At 42.1% G+C, this 25,000-nt stretch overlaps 1 protein-coding gene across 1 annotated transcript in view; it reads right to left on the bottom strand.

The window, feature by feature from the left end:
• Positions 1-20,269, bottom strand: part of LOC115005834 (potassium voltage-gated channel subfamily H member 1-like) — a 29,851-nt gene extending 9,582 nt beyond the window's left edge. The window contains exons 1-10 of the mRNA XM_029427799.1: positions 20,169-20,269; positions 19,986-20,090; positions 17,751-17,752; positions 17,086-17,214; positions 16,711-16,829; positions 14,290-14,682; positions 9,185-9,614; positions 2,695-2,894; positions 1,887-2,139; positions 592-788 (exon numbers count right to left, since the gene is read on the bottom strand). Of these exons, the coding sequence (XP_029283659.1) occupies positions 592-788; positions 1,887-2,139; positions 2,695-2,894; positions 9,185-9,614; positions 14,290-14,682; positions 16,711-16,829; positions 17,086-17,214; positions 17,751-17,752; positions 19,986-20,090; positions 20,169-20,191 (1,851 nt within the window). The 5' untranslated portion in view covers positions 20,192-20,269. The remainder of the gene's footprint in view (positions 1-591; positions 789-1,886; positions 2,140-2,694; positions 2,895-9,184; positions 9,615-14,289; positions 14,683-16,710; positions 16,830-17,085; positions 17,215-17,750; positions 17,753-19,985; positions 20,091-20,168) is intronic.
• Between the last annotated feature and the right edge of the window lie 4,731 nt (positions 20,270-25,000).

The following is a 25,000-nucleotide window of genomic DNA, read 5'->3' as shown; positions in this document are numbered from 1 at the left end:
TTCACACAGGAACTACTTCCTGTTTCAGTGTCAGGATCACAGTAAAGCCTCTAACAAGCAGGAACTAACAGGCAACGTGTTGCTTTATCAACATGTTCTTCAACCTTCACAATAAAAGGTTAGTCTAGTGTCAGCACTGCTGGAGCTGCATCAGGGAGCATCAGCTGAACTCTGGACGGACACGTCACAGTTCAAACCTTCAGTCTCACACTGAGTCGACTGCAGAGAAGAGAAACACACAGACTGAACATTTAGAGCCTGAACGCACCGTCGTGGTTCAGTAATGATCCAGGGTCTCCTACACTTTCATCAACTGGAAAACAAACTTAAAATCCAAGTTCAACAGCATCCTCCTCTGTCGTGCAGCGCAAAAACTAAATGCAAGTTTGACCAAAACTATTTCAAATGTAAATAATACATTTGAAATAGTTTCTATCTCAGTTCAAATAGTTATTATTGAATGGATTGAAAACATCAACATAACAGCTGATTCCTAACTTCTCAACCACACTGTATGTATTTGTATATTTGAATGTAGTACATCTCTCTGCGTTAAATGCGCCTGTGGAGTGACGAGGTGTGCAGACTCACCCTCTTCCTCAGGTTGTAGGTGAGCACCAGATTCCTGGAGAAGTGGTTTGCGAAGGCGGAGTAAAACGCCAGAACTTTCTGCAGCGCGTCTCGTTTGATGATGTGCAGGTCGCAGTAGGTCAACGCTCGAACGTTAGCGCACGACTGCGCCAACGTCATCTCCTTCCAGAACACGTCACCAAACACGTCACCTTTACCTGCAGACAAATAAGCAGGGCACAGATCTGAGGAGTCACATCAGACACATAATCTCTGCACATCTGGAGGATTTCCAGAACAGTGTGTGTGAAACAAGTGAGTTAAAGTGTCAGGAGACGTTCTGAAGCGCAACATCTGATATTAAAGTGAAGTTTGTGTTTCTGAGTTCGATCCAAATAAACATGACAGAGTTTCACTGCTCAAACCTCCTCTGGTGAACAGATACATGCCCACGGTTCAGCGGGTCAAGATGATGAACGCTGTCATTAATAACGCAGCAGAGCACTGCCCTGAACACATACTCATCAGAAGGAAGAAGCGCTTTGATGCAGCTGCTTTAAGAAAACACCGCACTGATGTGAAAAGAGGAAGCGACGCACAAGGACTTTAAATAGTTCTGTGCTGTGAAACTAGAGGCTCAGAGTGTTTCTGAGAGATCTGCAAAGAAAGTCTAAATATTTATCCAGAGAGGAACTGAAGCTGATTCAGACTGCTGATAAAACTTCTGGTAGCTCTATATATATATATATATATCTCTGAGAGGCCGTCAGCATGCCTAATTCCCTCTCAGCATCTGAGTCTCAGCAGCTGCACCAGTGAGCAGTGAGTGTTCCTGCAGAGTTGTAATATATATTTATATATTAATCTCAGACAGAAGTTTGTGGAGTGAATTGCATAATGACTCTGAAGGCTGTTTGCTCAGCCGTGCTCCGCCTGGACAGCTTCCTCCATCCTCTTTTACTGTGTTTGCTTCTGAACCGGTGAACTGTCTCCCTGCATCAGCCCGATAAACCAGGCAGCATGTTTCAGAAAAACACTTCATGCATAAAACTGATGCTTTGCTAATGAGCGCCCTGGAGCATGATTCCTACGCACGCTGACGAAAATAGCAAACAGAAATATGTTTTGGTTTTGATGCAGTGAGGAAGCAGAGGAGCGTGTTTGTGTTTCTCTGTGTGGCAGGTGACTCTGCAGGGTTCGCCGTCTTTGTTTCAGAGCTCAGGTGTTTCCTCCGATAGACGGGCGGTGTCAGCTGGCAGCAGCAAACACACAGTTTCACTTCCAGATTAAAACACTGACAGTTCTCAGGAACTCACCTAAAATGGCCACCACCTCTTCATCCTGGATGACCTCCAGTGACCCCGACACCACGAAGCAGAGGCTGTCCACGCTCTCTCCGGCGTGGAAGATGAGGTCACCCGGCGCGCTGTGGACGGTCTGGAACTCCATGGCGAGGGCTCGCAGGCAGCCGTCACTCGCCAGCCGAAACGCCGGGTGTTCCTTAAACACCTTCCTGTTGAGGTGGACGCAGATATCTGCACGCATGTCCTTCGGACAAATCTGCAGCACCTGCAGACAGAGAGGTCAAACTGAGGTCAAACTGAGGTCACACTGATGCCTCCGTCAGATGGGGTTTGGGTTCAGTCCATATGCACGCCCCCTCTTGTGGCATTCATGACCTCCAAGTGGAAACTTGTAAAGTAACTTGGAAGCTGAGTTCACGGGTTGCGGCGTGTTTGCTGACATTTTCAGAAATGGCGGTGATAATATATAATTGTAATCGTATTCAGCTTTTCTTCGTAATTGCATATTACTATCATCATGCCTTTGCATTCCCTGCATTACGCTATCTTTATCGCTAGCTTGCTAAACTGTTAAACTCGGTGGCTTCTAGACGGCGACAGTAAAATGTAATATTGCCGTGCACGACTTCACATGTTGTGACCACAAGCTCACGAGCTCCATTTGAAGCAGAACGAAGTCACCGCCCCGTTCTCCTCTCATGTCGTGGTTCTCTAATATACGCTATCCAATCAAGACAAGACACATGTAAGCGATCGAAGTGTGGCACGCCTCGACTTTGTGAGTGACAGGGAATAACGTAAGCAGCTGATGAAGCGTTACCTTGTCGGTGTCGATGCCTCTGGACATGGACCAGGTGGACACGATGTAGTCCATCACCCTCTCGCTGAGGCCTTTGGGAACCTGGTAGAGTTTGAGGAAGTCTCGCACGCTGTTGAGCATCTCGTGGTAGCGGTTGGTGTTGGCGTACATCTGCTGGAAGATGGTGGTGACGTTACCGAAGATGGTGGCGTACAGCAGCGCTGTCAACAAGAAGGAACAACATTTAGATTCTTCTCATCGAACAGACACTAGAAGAGTTAAACAGTTAAAGAAAGCTTTACAGTTGAAATGGACTTTGATCGTTTCTTAGATTTTTATTGCCCGTCTTTGACTTTCACTCCTCTTCTTCCTCCCGCCGACACTGATACCCGTTTGTTCAACGGTCCATTGGAAACATAAATAGTTTTGTGGATGAAACAAAGATTTTTGTGACTTGAGTTTCTCAAGTTCCTCAAGACATCGATTCAGTCTCCGTCTGAGCGCTGACATGTCAGAAGTGTCTCCGCGTCTATGGACAGATTAACGGTAACTCTCTCAGCTCATCAATACACTGATGACCGTTCCCCCCCGACTCAGCTCAGCTGCCTCGCAGCCTGTCAGCGGGATGGACCCGGGTCACCGGATCGATACCGACCCGTCCAGCAGCAGCAGAAACCTGCCGCCACCCTGACAGCAGCTCAGAATCTCTTCACTGTGACCTTCATGAAGGTTACTGTAAAGTCTAAACAGCGGTGAATTTGAACTCTGATTCACTTGTTTGGAAAGCAGAAACTTTCCAAACACACACAGCCGGTTAAATCTGTGTGGAAAACAACTTTCTAAAGAAGCAAACTGGAGATGATCTTTAATTCTAAGGTCTCCTGGTGTCTTTGGGCTGCTGCTGCGGAGAGCAGATGCTCGGGTAAGAAAATGGACCAGCTATTTCTGTCCTTCCTCTCAGATCCCGTCCTAATGTCACGGTAAGCATTACAACGCTCACACTCGCTATGCTAATGCCCCCAAACTCTCACCCAGGATCCAGGATGCTGGCTGTCATAGCAACCGCTTTCCATCAGCCTCCAGCCGCTCTCAGCCACTTTGTGGGCCAGGAAACTGACAGGAGGGGGTGTGTGTGTGTGTGTGTGTGTGGGGGGGGATAATCCAATACTCAGTTTCCTTCATGATTCTAAAAAGGAAACCAGAAGATCCAGACTGCACTGCACCCTGACGACAGTCTCAGCAGTCTCTACAGGAGCCCCAGAGGGACAAACTGTGTGGATACGTCTGCACTGCACAGGAATTACAACTGGGCGTCAATAATAACTAACAATAACAAACAATAGAAGATATATTATACACTGCTGTGAAAAGTTATAAATCAGCTGTTCTACTGATGTTTTTCTTCTTCCTTCAATAATTGGTATTTTACCAGAGATAAAGATTCAGACAGCAAATGTATTATTTGCATTTGAAATTAGTTTTGACCTTAAAAGAAGAATTAAACGATTCAAACTTCCATTTAGTGGACGTCCCCACAGCGCTGCACGACAGAGGAGGATGCTGTTGAACTTGGATTTTAAGTTTGTTTTCCAGTTGATGAAAGTGTAGGAGACCCTGGATCATTACTGAACCACGACGGTGCGTTCAGGCTCTAAATGTTCAGTCTGTGTGTTTCTCTTCTCTGCAGTCGACTCAGTGTGAGACTGAAGGTTTGAACTGTGACGTGTCCGTCCAGAGTTCAGCTGATGCTCCCTGATGCAGCTCCAGCAGTGCTGACACTAGACTAACCTTTTATTGTGAAGGTTGAAGAACATGTTGATAAAGCAACACGTTGCCTGTTAGTTCCTGCTTGTTAGAGGCTTTACTGTGATCCTGACACTGAAACAGGAAGTAGTTCCTGTGTGAATCTGCACACATGTTGATGCTCAGCTTCCAGTTTCTTTTACCAATCACCAATCTGACTGCGCCCAACCAAGCTTTTGTGGCAAACTCTTCTTCGGTAGCGAACGTCCTTCATATATTATAGTTGTTCTGTTTAAAGTCAGATATGAGTGAAGCTCGCTGGAAGTGTCTGACGAAGGTTGAGAGGTGAATGAGATCCAGAGTAACAGACCGTAGATCTGATGTGACACGAGACGACATCAGCTTCCTATGAAGGAGACGAATTGTCAACATTAAAGCTCTTCATCCTTCAGCTCAAGTGAGGAAAAGCTTTTACCTGCTGGTGTTCTGGGATACGTCCACAGACTGTCTGTCTGTCCTCGCTGTGAACAATTGGACGTTTGGCTTCACACGTGAGGAACAGACATTCAGTGTAACGTACAAAACGTGTCTGAATCTACTTCGCTCCTCGCTGCTGACATATGTATTGGAGAATATGAAAGAAACACAGCGTTTGACAAAAGTAAAAGAACGGTGTCGTGGACATAATGCGCACAAATCGAAACCTATGAGTCTTTTTAGAAAGGAATATTTCAACGTCAATTTTAGCCAATGTTGACAGCGCACACATCCTGGTGGCACTAAAGTTGTACCTGCAGCTCCTGAAAAATCTTGCTTTGGTCTTAAATGGTGGACAGACGGACCGATGTCCCCGAGCACACAGTGAGCAGGATACAGAGGTTTCATTTGTATTTATTGTATAGAGAGAATCACAGATGACTCCGGTGTGTGAGGACTCTGCAGATACAGACAGTGTCACACATTTGGGTCGTACTGCGTGATTCTTTATTGTACTTTTTAGTTTTAATTTAGTTTTCCTTTGTTAATCACATTGTAATATCGTTTTGCACATTATTGCCTGATGTTACTGTGAAAGCGGCAGGATCAGTCACCTCCAGCTCTCAGGCTCAACCAGACATCCTGCTGAGCAGCCTGATCTGTGCAGACTGCAGCAGACAGCAGGGAGGACTTGAGTCCAGCTGATCTGACAGTACAGTTAATATTTCAGTGAGGAACTCCACCACAGCAGAGCTCAGCGTGTCAGGCCTCGTCACATCGCTGAGGAAACAACCGCTACCGCTGAGGCCGTCTGTCCGTCTGTCTGGATCGCAGCAGACAGGCCTCTCTAAATCTGTGGAGCCTGCAGTTAATCCTAAGCATGCAGAGCAGGAGAGTCTCCAGGAGAGACCGGCAGCAGAGCAGGAGAGTCTCCGGGAGAGACCGGCAGCAGAGCAGGAGAGTCTCCAGGAGAGACCGGCAGCAGAGCAGGAGAGTCTCCAGGAGAGACCGGCAGCAGAGCAGGAGAGTCTCCGGGAGAGACCGGCAGCAGAGCAGGAGAGTCTCCAGGAGAGACCGGCAGCAGAGCAGGAGAGTCTCCAGGAGAGACCGGCAGCAGAGCAGGAGAGTCTCCGGGAGAGACCGGCAGCAGAGCAGGAGAGTCTCTGGGAGAGACCGGCAGCAGAGCAGGAGAGTCTCCGGGAGAGACCGGCAGCAGAGCAGGAGAGTCTCCAGGAGAGACCGGCAGCAGACCAGAGAAAACGTCAAACAATAAAGTTAAAGATTCCCAATTAAATTGACGTAAAAGCCAAAGCTACTCGAGGCCCCCGCACCCGTTTGCTGAACCCGTCCGTCGTCACAGCAGGTGTGTGTGCGTTTGTTGTCTCCACATGTTGAAGAGCTGAACATGCGGAGACTCTGGATAAAGAGTCTGGAGGGTCGGCTCCGTTTTCAGTCTTTACAAAACCACAAGAATAAAAGTGTGATGAGCGGATTACACCGAGTCTGCTTTGACATAAACTGAGACGTTAGCGATGCTAACTAGCCCGCTACCTACGACAGTGACCGGGCGTTACTTCCAAAGCCAAGGAGCATCGATCATTAACTACCCACATCCATCCGGCCCTCGATGAACAAAAAATATAAAACTAAAATATAATAATAAGCTTGATTCAACCTCGCAAAGTGAAGCGAATTTATGATCTCAGAGACATTTTGAGTTTTTTTCTCGGAAATGTACAATTTATTTGATTTTGTGGGGGGAATATTACTCGCCTACCCCGGCTGTGTACATTCCTTTTAACCTACAATGACCCTTTCACGCCGTCATAGACATTAGCCGCTCTGTCCTGCTAGTTATTGGATTTGAGGAAGTTTATATTACAGCCAACGTTGCCAATCACATCATACATTCTGTAAGTACGTAAGCTAAGCAGCCAAACTGGTAATAGTATCCTTATCATACGTCGTATACTAGGACTGTATCAATGTTTCTAAAATAACAAGACATTCGGATAGTGAAGAACATTGTAAGAAACTGTGCTTGTTATTAAAGTCTGCTGTAATCCAATCTCACAGTGTGGAAGCTGTTCAGATGACTCCACATGAGTCCTCACATGACTGAGGTATAATTATCCGCATCATGATAAAGGACGAGGTGTAGCTGTTTCTATGAGCCGGGAGCCGTTTGTCACACTGGATGAGGTGTGTTTGTGTAACTGTGTGAAAATGACACCACACGCCTCCTACTAAAGGCTGCAGATGGAGCAGACAGATGGAGCAGACAGATGGAGCAGACAGATGGAGGAGGAGAAACAGAGATTCAATCAAAGCAAACACTTCAGTTAACAGACAGCTTTAAAAATAGGGACAATAAAAAAAGTGTTGCTCTGGTGCTTTTAAAAGGTTTGTTTACATCAGTAATATTTGGAGACATTAGTGTAAAATGCGTCTATATTTCCAGATATGATTTATGGATGCTTTATGAAAGCTTTTCAATTATCTGACCGACTTTATGTGGTGAAAAAATGTCTGACTGTTCCTTTAAATGCAGCAGCAGCACAGCACAGCAGCAGCAGCAGCAGCAGCAGCAGCAGCAGCAGCAGCAGCAGCAGCAACAGCAGCAGCAGCAGCAGCACAGCACAGCAGCAGCAGCAGCAGCAGCAGCAACAGCAGCAGCAGTAGCAGCAGCAGCAGCAGCAGCAGCAGCAGCGTGGGTGGAGACTGAGGAGTCATTTCTGATAACAATCTTTTACAACGTCAAACAGTCGATGTCGACTCAGATCTCTGCTGAGCTCCAAAACTGTCGCTCACAGATTAAATCTTTAAACAGACGCAGGTGGAGAAAAATAAATGACCTTCAGTGGATCAAGGTCACTGATCTAAAAAAAGCCCTCTCGCTCAGTCACTGTTGGCTTGTTTGTTGGTAAAGATAACACTTGTTCTTAAATATAGATGAGAAATACACATCATATTTACGTCAAACGTTAAATCAACACTGGATGTTTCACAAGCTTTGGATTCTCAGAGGTAAATTAAATTAAATATGTTGAACTGCAACATTAACTATTATTCTGTCTGTGGAAGCTGGTATCACATGTTCAATTACACTTCTGTAAATTAAACACATCCATCGATCACGTGTGTATATATATATATACACACACACATATATATATATATATTTTTGACTGTCACTTTTGACTGGTACTGTATATATATATATATATATATATATATACACACACACACATATATATATATATATATATTTTTGACTGTCACTTTTGACTGGTACTGTATATATATGTATGCATATATATATATATATATATATATATATATATATATATATATATACATACATACATACATACATACATACATATATATGTATACATATACATATAATATATATATATATATGACAGACTTGTGTATGTCTGTGTGCAACAAGGTTTAAAGGTTTGAACGATGATAATTCCTGGATTTATTTACGTTAACATCAACATCATAAATAACACATGTTGATGAAGTTGGTTAAAAACTTCTGTATTATTTATGAATGAATGAATGAACCCAACACAGACTGGATCAAAACTATCACTTTGAAAAGCTCAAGTTATTGATCGGATATGAATAATAATAATAATAATAATAATAATAATAATAATAATAATAATAATAACAATAATAATAATACTAATATGAACAAACTCCTCAAACGGATGTGACGCGATCTACTAGAGAAGACGTCTCACTCGGAGTATCGGAGCTGGCGATTGTAACATGGTGCTACAGAGTGGGATGTTTGGTGCGTGCAGACACCAGGATTGCAGAGACGCACTTTAACTGGACAACAGTCATGTTTAATTCTGGCCTTGTTATCAAGTTACTCACAGAATCAGCATTACTTAGCGACAGCTGATCTGAGCTGCTGCCGGGGATGTTTGTCGGCTGAAAGTGAGACGCTGCTTCCTGAACGTTTTCTACACTGATCTCTGCTCATGAGTTAAGAGTCAGTGAATAATGTTTCATTGTTGGTAGTAAGTCAAGTCTAATGCCTTTTCATGCATAATTATCACGTATGGTGCAGCATAGATTATTTGTAAAGCATGAAAATGCAGTAATCACAATGTTTTATACGCCCCGTCGGTCAGCCTCTCGTATATAACTTCCATAGGACACTTAGAAATCATTAGAAGTCACATCTATAACCTTTTATGAGCATTATGTGTGTTTGTGAGTGTCGTCATGAAGCGTTGCGAAAGCACTCGGAGAGAAATCGACTCACATCCGATCATCATCATGGCCACAGCGAAGATCTTCTCTCCGTCCGTGTTTGGTGCGATGTTCCCGAAGCCGATGCTGGTCAGACTGGTCATGGTGAAGTACAGCGAGGTGATGTAGACCGAGTCTTTGCTGGGCCCCCCCTCCCAGCGGCCCGAGCCCGAAGCGTTGAACCTGTACGGCGTCCCCACCGTCTCCCCCAGCAGGAACAGCCAGCTGTCCATCCTCACGCTGTTGGTGTCCTCGTCGATCACCTCGTAGTCTCCGATGCTGTACCAGATGCAGGCCAGCCAATGGGCCGCCAGGCCGAACACGCACACCAGTAAAACCAGTACGGCCGCACCGTACTCGATGTAGTGGTCCAGCTTCCTGGCGACCCGACCCAAACGCAGCAGACGGACCACTTTGAGAGAGCTGAAGAGACTGCTGATCCCCTGCACAGGAAGAGGGACCAGATCAAGACGAGAGGAGAATATTAAGAACAATCATTTATTATCTTTACATTTAGAGAGCCAAGGGTCACGAGCGGTTTGTAGATGCAAACTATAACGTTAAGATCATTAGTTCACATAACTGTTGCACCATCACTGTGGAACCAGTTCATGGACACGTCTGTAAACATGACATGTAACCAACATGTGCGGCAGTGGCTCAGTCAGTACGGGCTTGGACTGTGAGCCGCAGGGTCGCTGGTTCAAGTCACCGACCCAACCTAAAAGAAATGGAGTGTGACTGCTACTTGGAGAGGTCCCAGTTCACCTCCTGCCCTGCCATGGTGCCCTTGAGCAAGGCACCAGACATGTGGGTCCATGGAGCCCCTGAGTTGGTGCGATACAACTGAACCACACTACAGACTCTCCTCTGAACCAAAGAGTGATGCTAATATTTGTTAACTGAATGTGAAGAACATGTATTTTGTGATGACAAACTGTGTCACAGACCTCTATGAAGATTGGAGTGGAAACTTTTATCGATGCTTTTATTTTGTGAATGCTTTTATTGATTAAAAATGCTGCAGTGACACAAAATGAAACGTGTTACAGACGCTCAAGGTTTATTTTCCTCATTATTTTAGCCTTTTTGTCATTAATACCTCTGTAAATTGTTTTGTTTTTTGTGCGACGATTATTAAAAGTTACGCTTATTAAAGTAGAATGATTTATTGACTGACTGGTTGGTCATTTGGTTAATGTATTGCTGCTCTGAAATGGTTGTAGGTTTATTAACTGTCGGCAGAATGAGAGCGAGTTACGATGCGTTCAAGCTATTCAGTAAAAATGAGTATTGGGCGAAGGTTAATTATAACGTTGTCATGATGTGTTCAAATGTAATCTTGTAAAATTCACTTTTTGTGATCTGAGTACGTCCTTCACCACTGCAGAGGTCATGGTATAAAGTCCAATAGGACTTATATTAAGGGAACTCACTGTTTCGTGACTGAAGTCAGTGCTTAAATCCTCCTGCACTCTCCATCGGTGCTTTTATAGTCAGGATGGATGAAGTCTGTATGAAACGTGTATGAAACATGCAGCAGCTCTGCCACCGGCAACATCACACATCCTCTCCATGCTCGTCTCGTCTGTCACTGCAGCCTCTCATCGGACCACTCAGCCGCCTCTCATCAACAACACTGTTTCCTCACTTGGGAAACTCCCACAATGCACTGCTCCTCCATTAGCAGCCTTCACCGCTGGCACACAGAGACGCTGAGCATCGACGCCGTGAGTGAAGGCAGAATGAAAAGGTTGATTACGCTCTGATGGGCTGAAGCGAGGGGTCAAATCTCCGACACTTCATCTCCCTTCACTCAACAACTCGTCCTCACAGGACGGGGTTTCATTATTTCTCCTCTTTGTGTTTTCCTGTGATCACGACATCATTATCTAACGACATAACAAGCTTTATTTTTACGTCATTTATTTATTTATCATAAGACAACAAATGAAGTTTCAGAATCTCATAAATATCTCAGCATAATGATTAAATTACTAAACTGATCAGGACGTTAACAGCATCAAGAGTGTCGCCTCCTCCCACTTCTCTCCGTCCCGTCACTTCCTGTCAGCTCTGAACTGTGTCACAACTTTAAAAAGGAATAATTCACCCCACAGAAATCCTTTCCCTGACTTCTCTCTCTGCTCTCATTTCTAGCAGGATATATTTATAAAGCAGGATTACCGCCACACGTTGTATGTCTCTATAGACATTTGTGTGAAATTGTCATTATTAGCGTATGAATTATTGAGTTGTGTGGGGTCACAGTGACCTTTGACCACCAAATTCTTGTCGGTTCATCTTTAAGTCCAAGTGGACGTTTGTGCCACATCTGAAAAGAATCCCTTCGGGGGTTCCTGAGATCTCACGAGACTGGGACAGACAAAAAGCCTCCAGCCACAACTATTAAAGCGGAGGAATTAAAATCTGCTTTGCAAATATTTAATGAGCAAGAAAATGCATTCAACATGTTCTTCGGAGCACAAGGACACACAGTTTGTTTTGAGTAACAGCGAATGTGAACGCAACAGAGAGCTGTGACTCACTCTTTAGGCTTCAAAGGAAAGATTTGTGGTTTCTATGAGAGTAAACTGATCTGTGGGTTTTGGGATGAGACATCTGAAGACGTCAACATGAGCTCTGAGAAGCAGTTTATTGACCCAGAAGCTCTTTGAATTCTGTTGTGATTGAACTGAAAGTGTTCTAATGGAAGACAACAGAATTTACATTTATAATCTGATCCAGTTCACTGTCTTGAAAAATGAAAAAGCATTTAGTTGAGTAACCCGCAGACCTCACTGTGGGTTTCTAGTATCTATTTTTATATTTAGCTTTGGCAAAGAAAGAAATTAGAAGCTGGAGATCCGGCTGTAAGATCAAGACATGAGGCCAGTGCCGAGTTGTTGTGGCGGCCATCTTTAAACACATCTGTAACAGACTCTCAGCTCGTCTCTCAGCAGCTGAAGATAAACCTCCACGTTCTCTATACCCTGAACGCATCACCAGTGCTGAGTCAGGCTGTGGACACACGACTGTTTGGACTGATTTAAAAAATATATTCTTGCCGCTTAGTTGGAGATTTTTAATTTTTGTACACGTCAGCAGTTCAGTGGTGCTTAGTCATGACCTTTTTTCTCTGCATCTATAGGAAGTCATTACATTCTGTGAAGTCATTGGACGAAGAGAAAACAGTCCATCATGTTGATTAGACTCCTGCAGTCACACGGCATCGTCTTTAATTTCATGCCTCAGCCGGACGGACTGTGGCTGCACCAACACCGGACACAGCTCACGTTAAGGTCTCTGAGTTTTAATGCTTTACATTACTGATATGTCATGATCGCACCTCCTCACAGGCTGCTGTTGGATTACATTTCCTATTTCTAATTCAGTACGAACATCAAAGACAGAGACTTGCACTGCATGTTTTCAATTCTGCAAATAGTTTTCTAAAATAATGATGCATGTTGTTGTCGACAACTCTCATGGAGCTACAATGTCTTAGTCTGTCTCGTAGGACTTTCTGACTGCTGAAGGCGTAAATATTTAAAAACACAACGCTACAGTTTTGTGTTTAAAAATGCTTCAGTTATTTTCTTAAGACAGCTGCTCGCTGTAGTTTGTATCCAACAAACAGGAAACGGTGCATTCGTTGGGGACTATTTTCAGTGGCGGATTAATCCACATTTGGTGCTCTGGTGAGTATTTGGTGCAGCAGGACGGTGTGTGTGTGTGTGTGTGTGTGTGTGTGTGTGTGTGTGTGTGTGTGTGTGTGTGTGTTGATAATGAAGGAACATGTCAGAGCAGCAGTGAAGCTCACTGATGAGTTTTAACAATGGAGCTCTTTGGCACAGAGGAAGAAGATAAACCACACACACAATACGTGTTAGTAGATACATCACGTCAATATTTTGCACATTCCTGCAAAAATCTGTAAAAACAGACATATTGTCCATATTTTTTATTAAAATAAATTCTTATTTTATTGTTTATTTTTGTATTTTGTATTTATATTTCTTGACATTTGCAGTACTTTGCCCTTAATCTTCTTCATCTACATGTATGTTTATTATAAGTCAAAATCATTGTCTGTGAAAACCTACGGGACATTTAATCTGCTTCTGTTAAACTTAACCAAAGTTACTTCGCCCAAACAAAACCGTCAGACAAAAGCTTCTTGAAAATATTTGAGAAAAAAATATTTTAAAAGAATTATTGTGAAAAATAATCAGATCATATTCAAAGTGAATTTAATGGCCATGAATACGTTGATATATCTATTGGTCTGGTTTTATAATATTAATATCATTATCAGAAAATCAATGGAAATTGAATACCTTTGGATTTCTAGACAAAAATCCTGTAATGGAAATGTTCCTGCAGCCTGTAAGTGCAGCACTCACTGATGTTTCCTGCATCAACTCCCAAGAAAACAGCAATTTTATTAAATGTGCTCTCCAGATTGGCACCTCCTGGCCACCGTACACCAACTACATCTTCTGTCTGTGTAAGACGCCCAGCGTGTGCTACAGGTGGCAATTGACCAATCAAGTGACTCAATACTCGGCCGGCATGCACTGCATTGTAGAAGGTAACGTCGGGATTTTCTTTTACCTGGACCCTATTTTCCCATGTTTGTGTGTCGACTGACTAATGGGGACAATTTTTTTGGGAATTGGTCCAGTATTGAGCGAGAACTCTGCAGACGTCAGGCGGTCTGCGATGTAATCGCTCGGGGCAACAGCTCGCAATCAATGTACGTCCACTAAAAGTGCTCGTATCTGCCACTGACAGGCTCAGATTGCTGTTATAAGTGTCTGACAACAGTATTGGAGAAATAAAACGTTTTTCTTTACTTTTCACTTGATTGATTTGTTCTTGTGTCCAACCAAGTGTCACTCAAGAAGAAGACTCTGAAATCTCCTGTCGCATCCACATTTTAGATAACGCAGCTAAACTTTCTATACTCTCCATCTCTAACTCACGTTCCCACCGCTGTCTTCACCGAGTCACATGACACAATAACAAACAGATCAAGTGAAGGTAAACATGAGAAACACAGAAACACGAGAAAACAGTTTAAAGTATCTAACACATGAATGAAAGTCCACTGACCTCGTCGACGTTCTCGAAGGCGTTGATGACATCATAAGGCAGGCAGGACAGCAGGTCGATGACAAACCAGGTCTTAACGTAGTTCATGCGGATGAGTTTTGGGTCGGAGATGACCTCCCCGGCCGGGCCAACGAAGGTGGTGTGGAAGTTGAGAACGATGTCGACGAGGAAGATGACGTCCACGATGCTGTCCACCACCAGCCAGGTGACGTTGTTCTGCTTGGTCTTGAAGGAGACGTTGTAGGGCACCATGATGGCGGTGTAGAAGGTGAGGATGAGGATGACCCAGTCCCACGTCGTCTTGAAGAGGCAGTAGTGCAGGATGATGTGCGGCGGCGTCTTCGGGGTTTCCTGTTTGTACTGAGGCAAGATGTCTGAACCCAGCTGGAGAACCTGAGACAAAATATAAAATACCAGAGCATCAGGTTTGGTCGTGGTCAGAGTTATTGCATATATATATATATATACACACAGTATATACACACACACACAGTATATCGTATTAGTTACCACTGCAGTCTCACTCTTACGCGGTAAGTGTTTTAAATTGTAAGGTTTTAGTGGAACGTACGAGTTTCAGAAGTCGTGAGCATGCGACTGGATAAATGAGACTCGGGTTGAACTGCACGAGTTGTGTGAGAGTTTGTAAACAGATGTTTTAATTTAGTTTTGCTGTTAAACGCGGCCCCGATATACTTCAATTCTTTAAAACTCTTTGAGTCTTCGTTCACCAGGAAGGCATGCGAGAAAAACTACACTTTCACAAATTCACGAGTCATTTATATACAAATGATCATTTTGGGGTGGACGAGATCTGAGGATATCAATATTGTTTATATCAAAACCAGACTATAAAATGTTCAAATTTGTTAAACTAAATTAAATTTAAAATGAATAATAATAATAATAATAATTCACCAAAGCAGAAATTTAAATGAATTACAGCATTTTATTAGATTATTGGCTTAAAACCAGCTGTTAATTAAGCAAAGAATATAAAATCATTGACAGCTGATTAACATGTCTTCTGTATGAAATAAGTGAATTAACTAATGTAGAGTACAAAGAGCATCATCCCGGTGAACTGCGCTGATAATGGATTACTTCCTCAGAGCAGTAATTATTAAAGAAGAGTCACAGTTAGTTACAGCTGATGAACTTATCCGCAGCACGACGCCTGTGGGCAGTGCTAAAGTTTATAAAGTGCACTCAACACATTAGATTTTCTTATTATCTGAAACAACCAGCCATAAGGATATACATTTTTTTCACAGCTTGTTGGCCAAAATGGCAGCAGATTATTATATAACACAAAGCACACGCCTACAGAGAATTACAATTAAAAGTTTTAAATATACGGAAACACAGGACACTCATCAGCTGCTGGGAATGTGATACTGTATGTTTCCTACTAAACTATTTAAAAGAATCAAATGTCAATCAATATGCTTATATATATATATAAAAATAAATATATTTATATACACAATATATGTGTGTGTGTGTGTGTGTGTGTGTGTGTGTGTGTGTGTGTGTGTGTGTGTGTTTGTGTGTGTGTGTGTGTGTGTGTGTGTGTGTGTGTGTGTGTGTGTGTGTGTGTGAAAGCAGCGATTCTCCAGAGACACGATCACTTTTTAGTGATCAAATATCTCTGGAAATGAAACATTACAGGAGATAAAGATGTTTCTGAAATGTAGAAGTTTTCAGGATCCACAGGAGTAAACAAGGCCGACTGTAAAGACAGGAACTACTTCCCATCTGAACACTCTGCTAATAACAGGAAGACGCAGGATGTCAGAGGTACTTTGTTTCAGATCAATTGAAAGTACTTATTATGTCATGACATATTGTAGGCACGCAGTGTTTTTGTCTTGAGTCACAGTGTTAGGGCTGTTTCCAACATCTAACACAGGTGTGTGCCTCGCTGTGTGTTTCATGTTTTCAATAAATGTTGACTTTAATACTTTATAACGCTCTGGAGTTATTGGAAATGTTTGGATCCCACAAGTCTATTCAAATCTAATTCTACAAACAGTATAACGCTGTAGAAATACCTGATTTAAACAGGATGTACAGAAATTGATGTTGTTGTCGATTTAGAATTTGAATGTCAACGTTATAAATGAAGTTTCAAACTGTTCGGTGCAGCCCTACGTACTGTATTAAACGTCATCATCAAACTAATTTTCTCCTGATTTGTCCGTCTGGAAAATGACCTTTTAGTGTCAGAATGTTCAGAATATGTGGCTTTTGGAAAAATGGGTCCAATATTTGACTTTGGTGACTCTGGGGGGAAAGAATCTGTCCTCACGTTCACTTCTCAGACCTGCCGCGAGTCTCCTAAAGATAAAAGAACTGGACTCTCAGTGCCCCGTCTCCTCTATGAACCGTCTCTGGTTACGTGATGAACAATGATCTCACCTCTGCCAGCCGTGAGTGTTTGTGGACGTTCTCTCCTTTTTGGACAGCTGGAGTGAGCTGCTGCAGAACTCCTCGACTGCTGGTTAACGCACGAGTCAGACGGGCAAATTTACCCCAACCTGCCAAACACACAGAGTAATGAACATGAAACATCAGTGCAGGATCAGGACAGTTTCTACCTCCAGAGACAAAGATGTTAACATTAAATTACACCTGAATCTGTCTTTGATTATTGTTCAAGGATCAAGGTTCATTTACTGTCATTGTACAACACAGGCAGTTGTAGTACCTTTACGATACAGAAGAAAAACTCAAATTGGTAAAAGCTGGTCATTATTGTGACGTTACAAAACAATTGTTAGTAGCTCCACCCACCTTTTGAAGAGTCGTCCTCGATTGGCTGCTTGAAGGCGGTGATGTCACTGAAGGTGCAGAGAAACAGCACCACTTTATCCTGCTCGTTCCTGATTGGAGCGATCTTCACGAAAAACCAAACTGGCATCCCTGAAGCACCAACAAACGCACACAGACAGGAAGTCAGTCTGATGTTCCTCACAAACAGTATCTGTCAAAACTCAACACACTCCACTGACAGTGACGTGTGGAGTGTGAACTGTTTCAGCAGTTCTGCCACATTTATTCTGGGTATTGAGAAGCTGTTTACACCGTCAACCAGGCAGCTCCAAGAAGAGTCTTCTCCTCTTACCTGTAGTGCTGTTTATCAAGCTAGATTGCTTTGGTGTGAGTAGCCGAGTGTTGGAGATGTCTGCCTTGTCTCCATTATAAAGGGAACAAGCTGGCACTCAACAGCAACGTCTCTTTACAGAAATCATGACCCGGTTACTGAAGATAATCCACAGATTGTGTTGTGAGCAGTTTCATGTAGGGACTATTTTCTTTCTACCGAACTGACTGATGTGCACCCGTGTAGAGCTCTTGGTTTATAACCTTCTCCGTGTCTGGATCAACTGGGAGAACCTCTGCCCTGCCTCTGAACTGGTCCAATCCAATCTCCCGTTGCTTTAATCCTTTTGCAGCACTGGTTTCTCAGAATGTTTCTCTCCTGTTAAATGGAGTGCAGGCTGCGGGCCGACGTTGAACATCTGATAACCAAACATCAGCACTTGGTGGAAATGCTGCAGGAAATGTTTTCGTTAATTGCTTTTAAGTGTTGTCAGCGACACCAGATGCAGCCTCTAGAAGCCATTTCAAAGTGTGTCTTAGTCTGTATCGTCTACAGCTCTGTTGGTACACACCGTATGTTGTTTACTGGCCGAACAGCATGTGCCATCTCGTGTGCCAATTTGAAATGAAGCGGAAGAAACAAACACGCAACCGCCGCTGTGCCGGTCAGGTTTAGGAGCTCACCGCCTGTGAACCCTGATGTTCGTCCGTCACGTCCTGCACATGTGAAGCTCAGTCATCACTAGAAAACTGTATGTGGGCTCCGACACAAAGACAACCTCACACTGCTGTCAACGGCCCACTTCACCTCCTCAAGTCTGCTGCTGAAAGTTTCACTTCAAGATGACCCGATAGCCGAGGAGGTTTTTCTATGAACGTTTTTAGAGCCATTTCCAGAAAGTTATCAAGAATAAAACATATAATGTGACACTCTACCACAGAAGTTAGTCAACAGACCTTTAGATGAATAAAGTAAAGAAGTTTGCAGTCAGGTAGCATAGATGCATCATTTATTTTTCCTAAAGCAAGACTTAGTGTCGTCCCTTTTCCACGAACAGTGAGACATTAATCAAAGACACTTCAGTCCTTGAGGTCACTGAACACTCAGGATAAACAGTTTGGCTTTCAGAGGAAGCTTTTTAACAATATTTTGTTATCTTTGGAGGGTTAAAATAAAGGATTATACTCAGGTGGCCAAGGTGTTTAGACTGCTGACCTTTGAACCTTTGAAACGGGGACTGTGGTCGTTGTTCCCCATCTCTCTCTCCTCTACTGTTGACTCTCTAATAAAGGGAATACAATTCCCGGAAAGTACTCAGACACATGTCCACATGTCAAAGTGCCCTTGGCCAAAACACTAAAACACCAAATGGTAGCTCAGCTCACCGTCTTGTTATATGCTTGGAACCCAAACTGATAATATGTCTGATAAATAGTAGCAGCTGGTAATTGTTCTGCTTTGCAAGTTGTTGCGGTCGTTTAACAAAGAACAGAAACTGCACTAAATTAGTGAAACAGACTCCAATAGCTCTCTGTCGTTGAGATGCTCCTGAGATTAGCACAAAGAAGACGCTCCTATTGTTATCCATAATGCAAATATCAAGTAGGTATTGTCATACAAATACTTGTTTGTAATAATAAACCATCTGCTATCCTGGAAAGACCACATTGAATCTGTCTGCAAAAGGACAAAACATATTTCTGCTGCCTTTGGGAGAGAGTCCAGAGTTCAACGTAACGTGCCCGAATACAATCCTTTATTAAGACTTCAGTTAACTGTTATGTTTAATCTTTAAGTACATGAATCTGGAGCTTCACCCATATAACACCACCCAACTAAACTCCTGTTTCCAGGATCATTTAAACGCTCGCTTGCTGATAAACTTCTCTTTATTTTCCCACGAGTTCACAATTGGCACAAGAGGTGCAACTCTCCACCGACGGGAGAGTAGCTCCGGGGAAAAACAATGTGTTTAATAATTCTTTCACCACTTGCCCAATAAGGCGAGTGAGCTGCTAGATTTACTCGCCCCGGGCAACCAGGCAATCTTATTGTTGCGCCTTGGAGTAAACAAATTCTTTTGTTTTTTTACTTCTGTGATTATGAGTCTCCAGTAATGTGACACTATAATGCTACAAGTGTTTGTCCCCCACATGAAACTCGGCTCAAACAGTGTAGGTCAACCCCTTAAGAAACTCTATGAATCAGCCACAATAACATATTAAGGCCGGTCAACAACATTGTCTCTGACCCCAACCTTGTGCTGAACAGTGAATACTAATTGTTACCAGCAAAGTTTTGACTTAAGCACTCTCTGTGCACCGGTTAATACGGAGCCTAATCCCAGATCAAATGTACGGTGGAGGGTCTTGTCTTCGGTGATTGTAATGTTATGATTAAATATATGTATCCTGTAAATGTCAAGACTTGATCTGACAATAAAGTATCATCATCCACTGTCAGCATGTGTCCCAGTTTTGGACATAAAGTGGATCTCGAGGTCCTCGAGTTTCTGGGTTTCTGGGGCTTCAGGTCAACGCAGAGTATGTGACACTCGCAGTATTGTTAAAAAAAAAAAACTACTCACGATTTTTTCTTGTACATCAGAATCTCAAAAGAGTTCATCTCGTAGCTCTCAAAAGTCTGCCGAACCTTCTCAGTCATGTCTTTGTCCGTCAGCTCTCCATACATGAAGCTGCAGGAGAAAACACAACAGTGATGCACTCACCATCTCTCTGGTGCAACAACAGTGTGTGCAGGCGAGCTGCTGTACCTGCAGGTGCTGCTCTTCTGCATCACCTCGGCTCGATGGTAACCGGACAGTTTGCAGAAGCCGTCGTTGCTGTAGACGATCGGCCCAGTCCACGATCTGAGCGTTCCCCAGCACAAAGTTGGTATCTGACAACAGGAACCAGTCCGGTTTAATCTGTCCCAGCTCAGTGCATTCACATGACACACACCTTTTATGGCTGCAGTTGATTAGGGCTGCAACTAACAATTATTTTTATTATCGATTTTCGTACCGATTATTTTCTCAATTAATCATTCGGTCCGTAAATAGATATAAATACAAAATCAAAGCTTGCCAGAGTCCATGGGGACTTTTTCAAAGGTTTTGTCCAACAAACAGACAGTTTACTGTCAGAAGAGCAAGAAAACCAGAAAATATTCACATTTGAGAAGCTGAAACCAGTTCATTTTTGCTTTAATATTACATAAATGGTTGATTGATTATTGTAAATGTGTTGCCAATTAATTTTCTGCTGTTACACAAATTGATTTATCACCTAATTGTTGCAGCTGTACAGTCGATGGTTTAATAATCAGGATTTCTTTCATCATTTATTAAATCCAAAAACGTTCTGCTGCATCAGACGCACCTGATTTACAGGGTAAACTGTGTTACCATCACAGGTGATCTTCTTTTGGCTGCAAGTAACAACTTTAACAGTCCGTTCTTAAAAACATGGAAACTATTTGATTCCAAAGACCTATGAATAATTGGGAATAATAATCGTGTCCTCAATATGAGCAAATCGTAATTGTCATTTAAGCCATAATCATGCAGCGCTAACACAGATAAATATAATTTATTTATCTTTTTTCTTTCTACCGACCCTATCCATCCATCCATGTAGCTGATCATGTGTGAACCAGGAGTTACACCGACACAAGGGGAACCGGTTTTAATATGTAGGGCACTCACTGTGTTTGTTATTAATATTCAGTCCAGACACAAACAGCTAACGGGTCAATCACAGTCCACCAGCAGCAACTCACAGACACAAAGACACTGTGTGTGTGTGTGTGTGTGTGTGTGTTGTGTGTGTGTGTGTGGTGTGTGTGTGTGTGTGTAATGTGTGTGTGTAGCTGGTTATTAGCACATTATAACAGCTGAACTGCAGCTTCACCTCTTTGCGACTAAGTGTTAGAGGCTGATATTGAACAGCGCCTGGTCAATAGAACTGGATTTATTTGTCCAGGTGGGGTCATTTAACTTTTATTACCAGGTACATGTGGGCAGTTCTTCAGTCCCAAGCTGCATCGACTTCTTTTATCTCATTATGCGGTGGATATAATATATGCCAATGTGAAGAGTGGTTCCATGGGGATTTTGAAAAAATGAAAGTAACTGATAAATATTTAAAGAAACTTTTAAGTGTTGAATTTGAGAATGGAATTTCGATGTGGTGTAATTTTGTTAGCGTACTAGCATACTCGTCTTTTAGATGTATTTTACATTTGTAATCTCTAACTTTTTAACACTTCTGTTAATGTAACACACTTTATAATAATTAGCATTAATTAACCTAGAGCTAATTAACACACATTTAAACAAAAATCATCAGCATACCAGTGAATTTTGGGAGTTTGGTTGCATAGAGTTTAAATATGTTGTGTCCACATTTCCAAGCTATTTATTTCTATTGAGTCCTAACAAGGTGAACATGGCTGACGGATGCTAATTTTACTCACTTGTTTTCAAGTGCAAGCCAGCATATTTCTACAGGTTTGTGATACAATTGTAGTCACATAGAGTAAGATATGGTCTTATGACACCTTTGGCCTTTCCTCTAGCGCCACCATCAGGATAAACTTGACAGTTTTAGCTCCAGGAAGAATAATTGTAGGACTGTGTTGTGTGTTATAGTTCTTCTTCGTCAAAATGTTCGTTGAGTCTTTTGTCCAAAGCTTCTTACAATAAGACAGTAACTGACAAATTAATGCAATATAATGTATTTTGATTATATAACTGTAGCTGATGGTAGATACACTGTATGTGTCGTGCAGCTGTTGTATGCATGTTATAAACCTATAAACTTAACTGTTTCCTGTATATCACTGGTGTTTTTTACTTCAGTTTGCAATATAATATAATAAAGGCTGACACTTCCACACCCAGGTATGACTTCCTGAATAATTTATACTTAAACGTTAATTTTTTAAACAAAAGCCTGAGTTGAAACCTGGAGAAGAATATAATGTGTAGCTGAAGCCTGCAGCCTTCATCATCATCCTCCTCCAAGGACTTTAACTACATGACTGCTCCAACGCGAAATACATGACACAAGTTAATGTCACACAATTCAGGATTTGTTTTCCAAATGAGACACACGCAACACATTCACGACAAATAAACCAAAGCGATATCAATAATGTTTTATCATTTTCAATGTCCTATTTTTATTATAATTTCCAGGTTGAATTGAAAGGTGTGTAAGATATGGCCAGAATTTTTGTTTAAAACAATCAAAATATTTGCTAAAATTATCTTCAGAGTGTGAAGAGGTTAGTGTTGTCGTTATGTTAAAGACGTCTATGTATTGTTTCGCAGGGATATCTACTGAAATTAGTATGCTCATTTCTGGCTAGCCTCGACCCGTCCTGTCTTGTAATACCACTTGTTCCTGGAGAGGCGATAGTGAGTCACTGTAGCGTCTGTCCTCAAACCAGAGGGAGAAGAAGTAGAGCTGCCCCAAGGGCCCGTCAATAATGCATTAGCGCATGTTAGCATAAGCGGTTTGATAGTTTGTTTGTTGGATTAAAATCCAAATTGACGGAAACAAGAAAACGAATCACACACTAGCCTCGTCCTCGGCCATTGAATGAGTCCTTCATATCTATATAGGGGAGCGGGACCTCTTCCACGGAAGTCCACCCTGTTGCAACCGCCATGTTTCTACAGGACCTCAGGACGGACACACCAAACTCTCTAGAGGGCCATTCTCGTTTTTATGTTTCCTTAAGGCCACCGTAGTTCCCCGACGCGCTTATATTTAGTTAGTTGCAATCTGCAAACTCGACGCTATGTTACTAAATGCTACACTCTGGACGTTTAACAGAGAATATATAAATGGCTACACAACACTGAAAAATGATCACACTAATGAAGATATTTTCTAATAATGTCAGTGACCCCCTGACCTTCCCTCTAGCGCCACCATCAGGACAAATGTTTCCTATTTTGTCGTGTACTGAACACTGCAGCCTCTCGGGCGGCTAGCAGCTCTTTAAGAATTTAAGGCTTGACTTCATCCTTTGTAATTTCATTAATTGGGGTGAATTAGGCTGAGCAGCATAATGTCATGTTAATTCATTGTTCAGTCATAGGTTATCATTGCACTGAATTAAACAGCAGTCTGACTGAGGCTAATCTAACATCCATATATCCTCCTCATTTAACTGCAGGAGTTAGACAGGAAAAATATGTCTGACAGAGAGAGACAAGATAAGTATGTTATATTTCTATTTACAGAGGTGTGTGTGTGTGTGTGTGTGTGTGTGTGTGTGTGTGTGTGTGTGTGTGTCCTTAGGATATAATCCCATTAAAAGTCTGTTTTGAGCTAAAGGCAAACATCAGCAAGGCAACATGTTCAAAGTAACAATGCTAACGTGCTGATGTTTACCATGTTATTATTAGCATGCTAACTAGTACAGCTGATGGGAATATGTCATTACTTCTGCAAGTATTGGACACATTAAAATGTTGATGGTACTATATGAAAAGACAGAGTTATTATTATCATATCAAAGTGATATAGACATTATCATCTCTAGAGTTTAGAGGGGGCTCAGGTGAGACAACAGATTAATGAGGTTAAAGGTTTATATGCTCTGGAACGTCTGTGGGACAGTAATATTATCCTCGGCCTCGATGATCGGCAGGTAAACACCGGATAGAGTGCCGCAGGGATGACGTATTTGTGTAGGCCTACGCGGAACTTAGCATTAAGCAGCAGCAGTAAGCCAATTGCATTTTTCCATTGCATTTTTGGTTATTGCAGAAAATAAAGTCTGTGGCAAACAAATGTTTATGATACTCACAAGTTTTGTTCAGCAAGATAATCTTCACAAATGAACACCTCTTTTATGATTTTTGAAGCGTAAATGCAATCGGCGTAAGTAAAACGCTAACGTCCGGCTATAAAAGAAACTACACCATGGTCGCATGACTTTAACGTTAACACCACTAAGATAAAGGCGTTGATAGCAACCGCCTTTTTTAAGACACGTAAAAGCTTCAAAATTCACGATTCAGGTATTTACTGACGTATCTTGTGTCGTAACAAAACTTGAAAATATCTTACGCTTGTGTTAGTCACAAACCTTATTTCAGGTATCTAACCAAAAACCTATTTAACAAAGCACATTGACTTTGAGACGATGGAACTCATGCTAACGCATTTCCGAGTTTTAGGACTTTAGGACCGCATTTTAGAACATCATCTAATGTGCCCTTGCATGTATTTGATTGGCTGAGGTCTGCGAGTCCTCTGCATCAGGACCGTGTCATTGAAGCCACTGATGAGGCTGCGATTATTGTGCTGATGTCAGTTTTAAACACGGCTTTTTACAGATGTATAATCTATTACAATCAACAGCTATGCAATAAATTCCACTTTTGAGAATCTTAGTGTTCATTAAATTAATATTTAAATACAGTAAAGACACCAGTGTGTGTGTATGTCATATACTGTGTATATGTATATATTATATATTATATATATATTATATTATATATATATATATATATATAATATATATATCTATATATTATATCTATATCTTATCTCTCTATCTATATATCTATATTATATCTTATTC

This window comes from Cottoperca gobio, unplaced genomic scaffold (genome assembly GCF_900634415.1).
Source record: "Cottoperca gobio unplaced genomic scaffold, fCotGob3.1 fCotGob3_378arrow_ctg1, whole genome shotgun sequence".
In the NCBI taxonomy this organism is placed as follows: Eukaryota; Metazoa; Chordata; class Actinopteri; order Perciformes; family Bovichtidae; genus Cottoperca; species Cottoperca gobio.
Note: the sequence above shows the minus strand (reverse complement) of the source record. Positions and strands in the feature narration are given on the sequence as shown.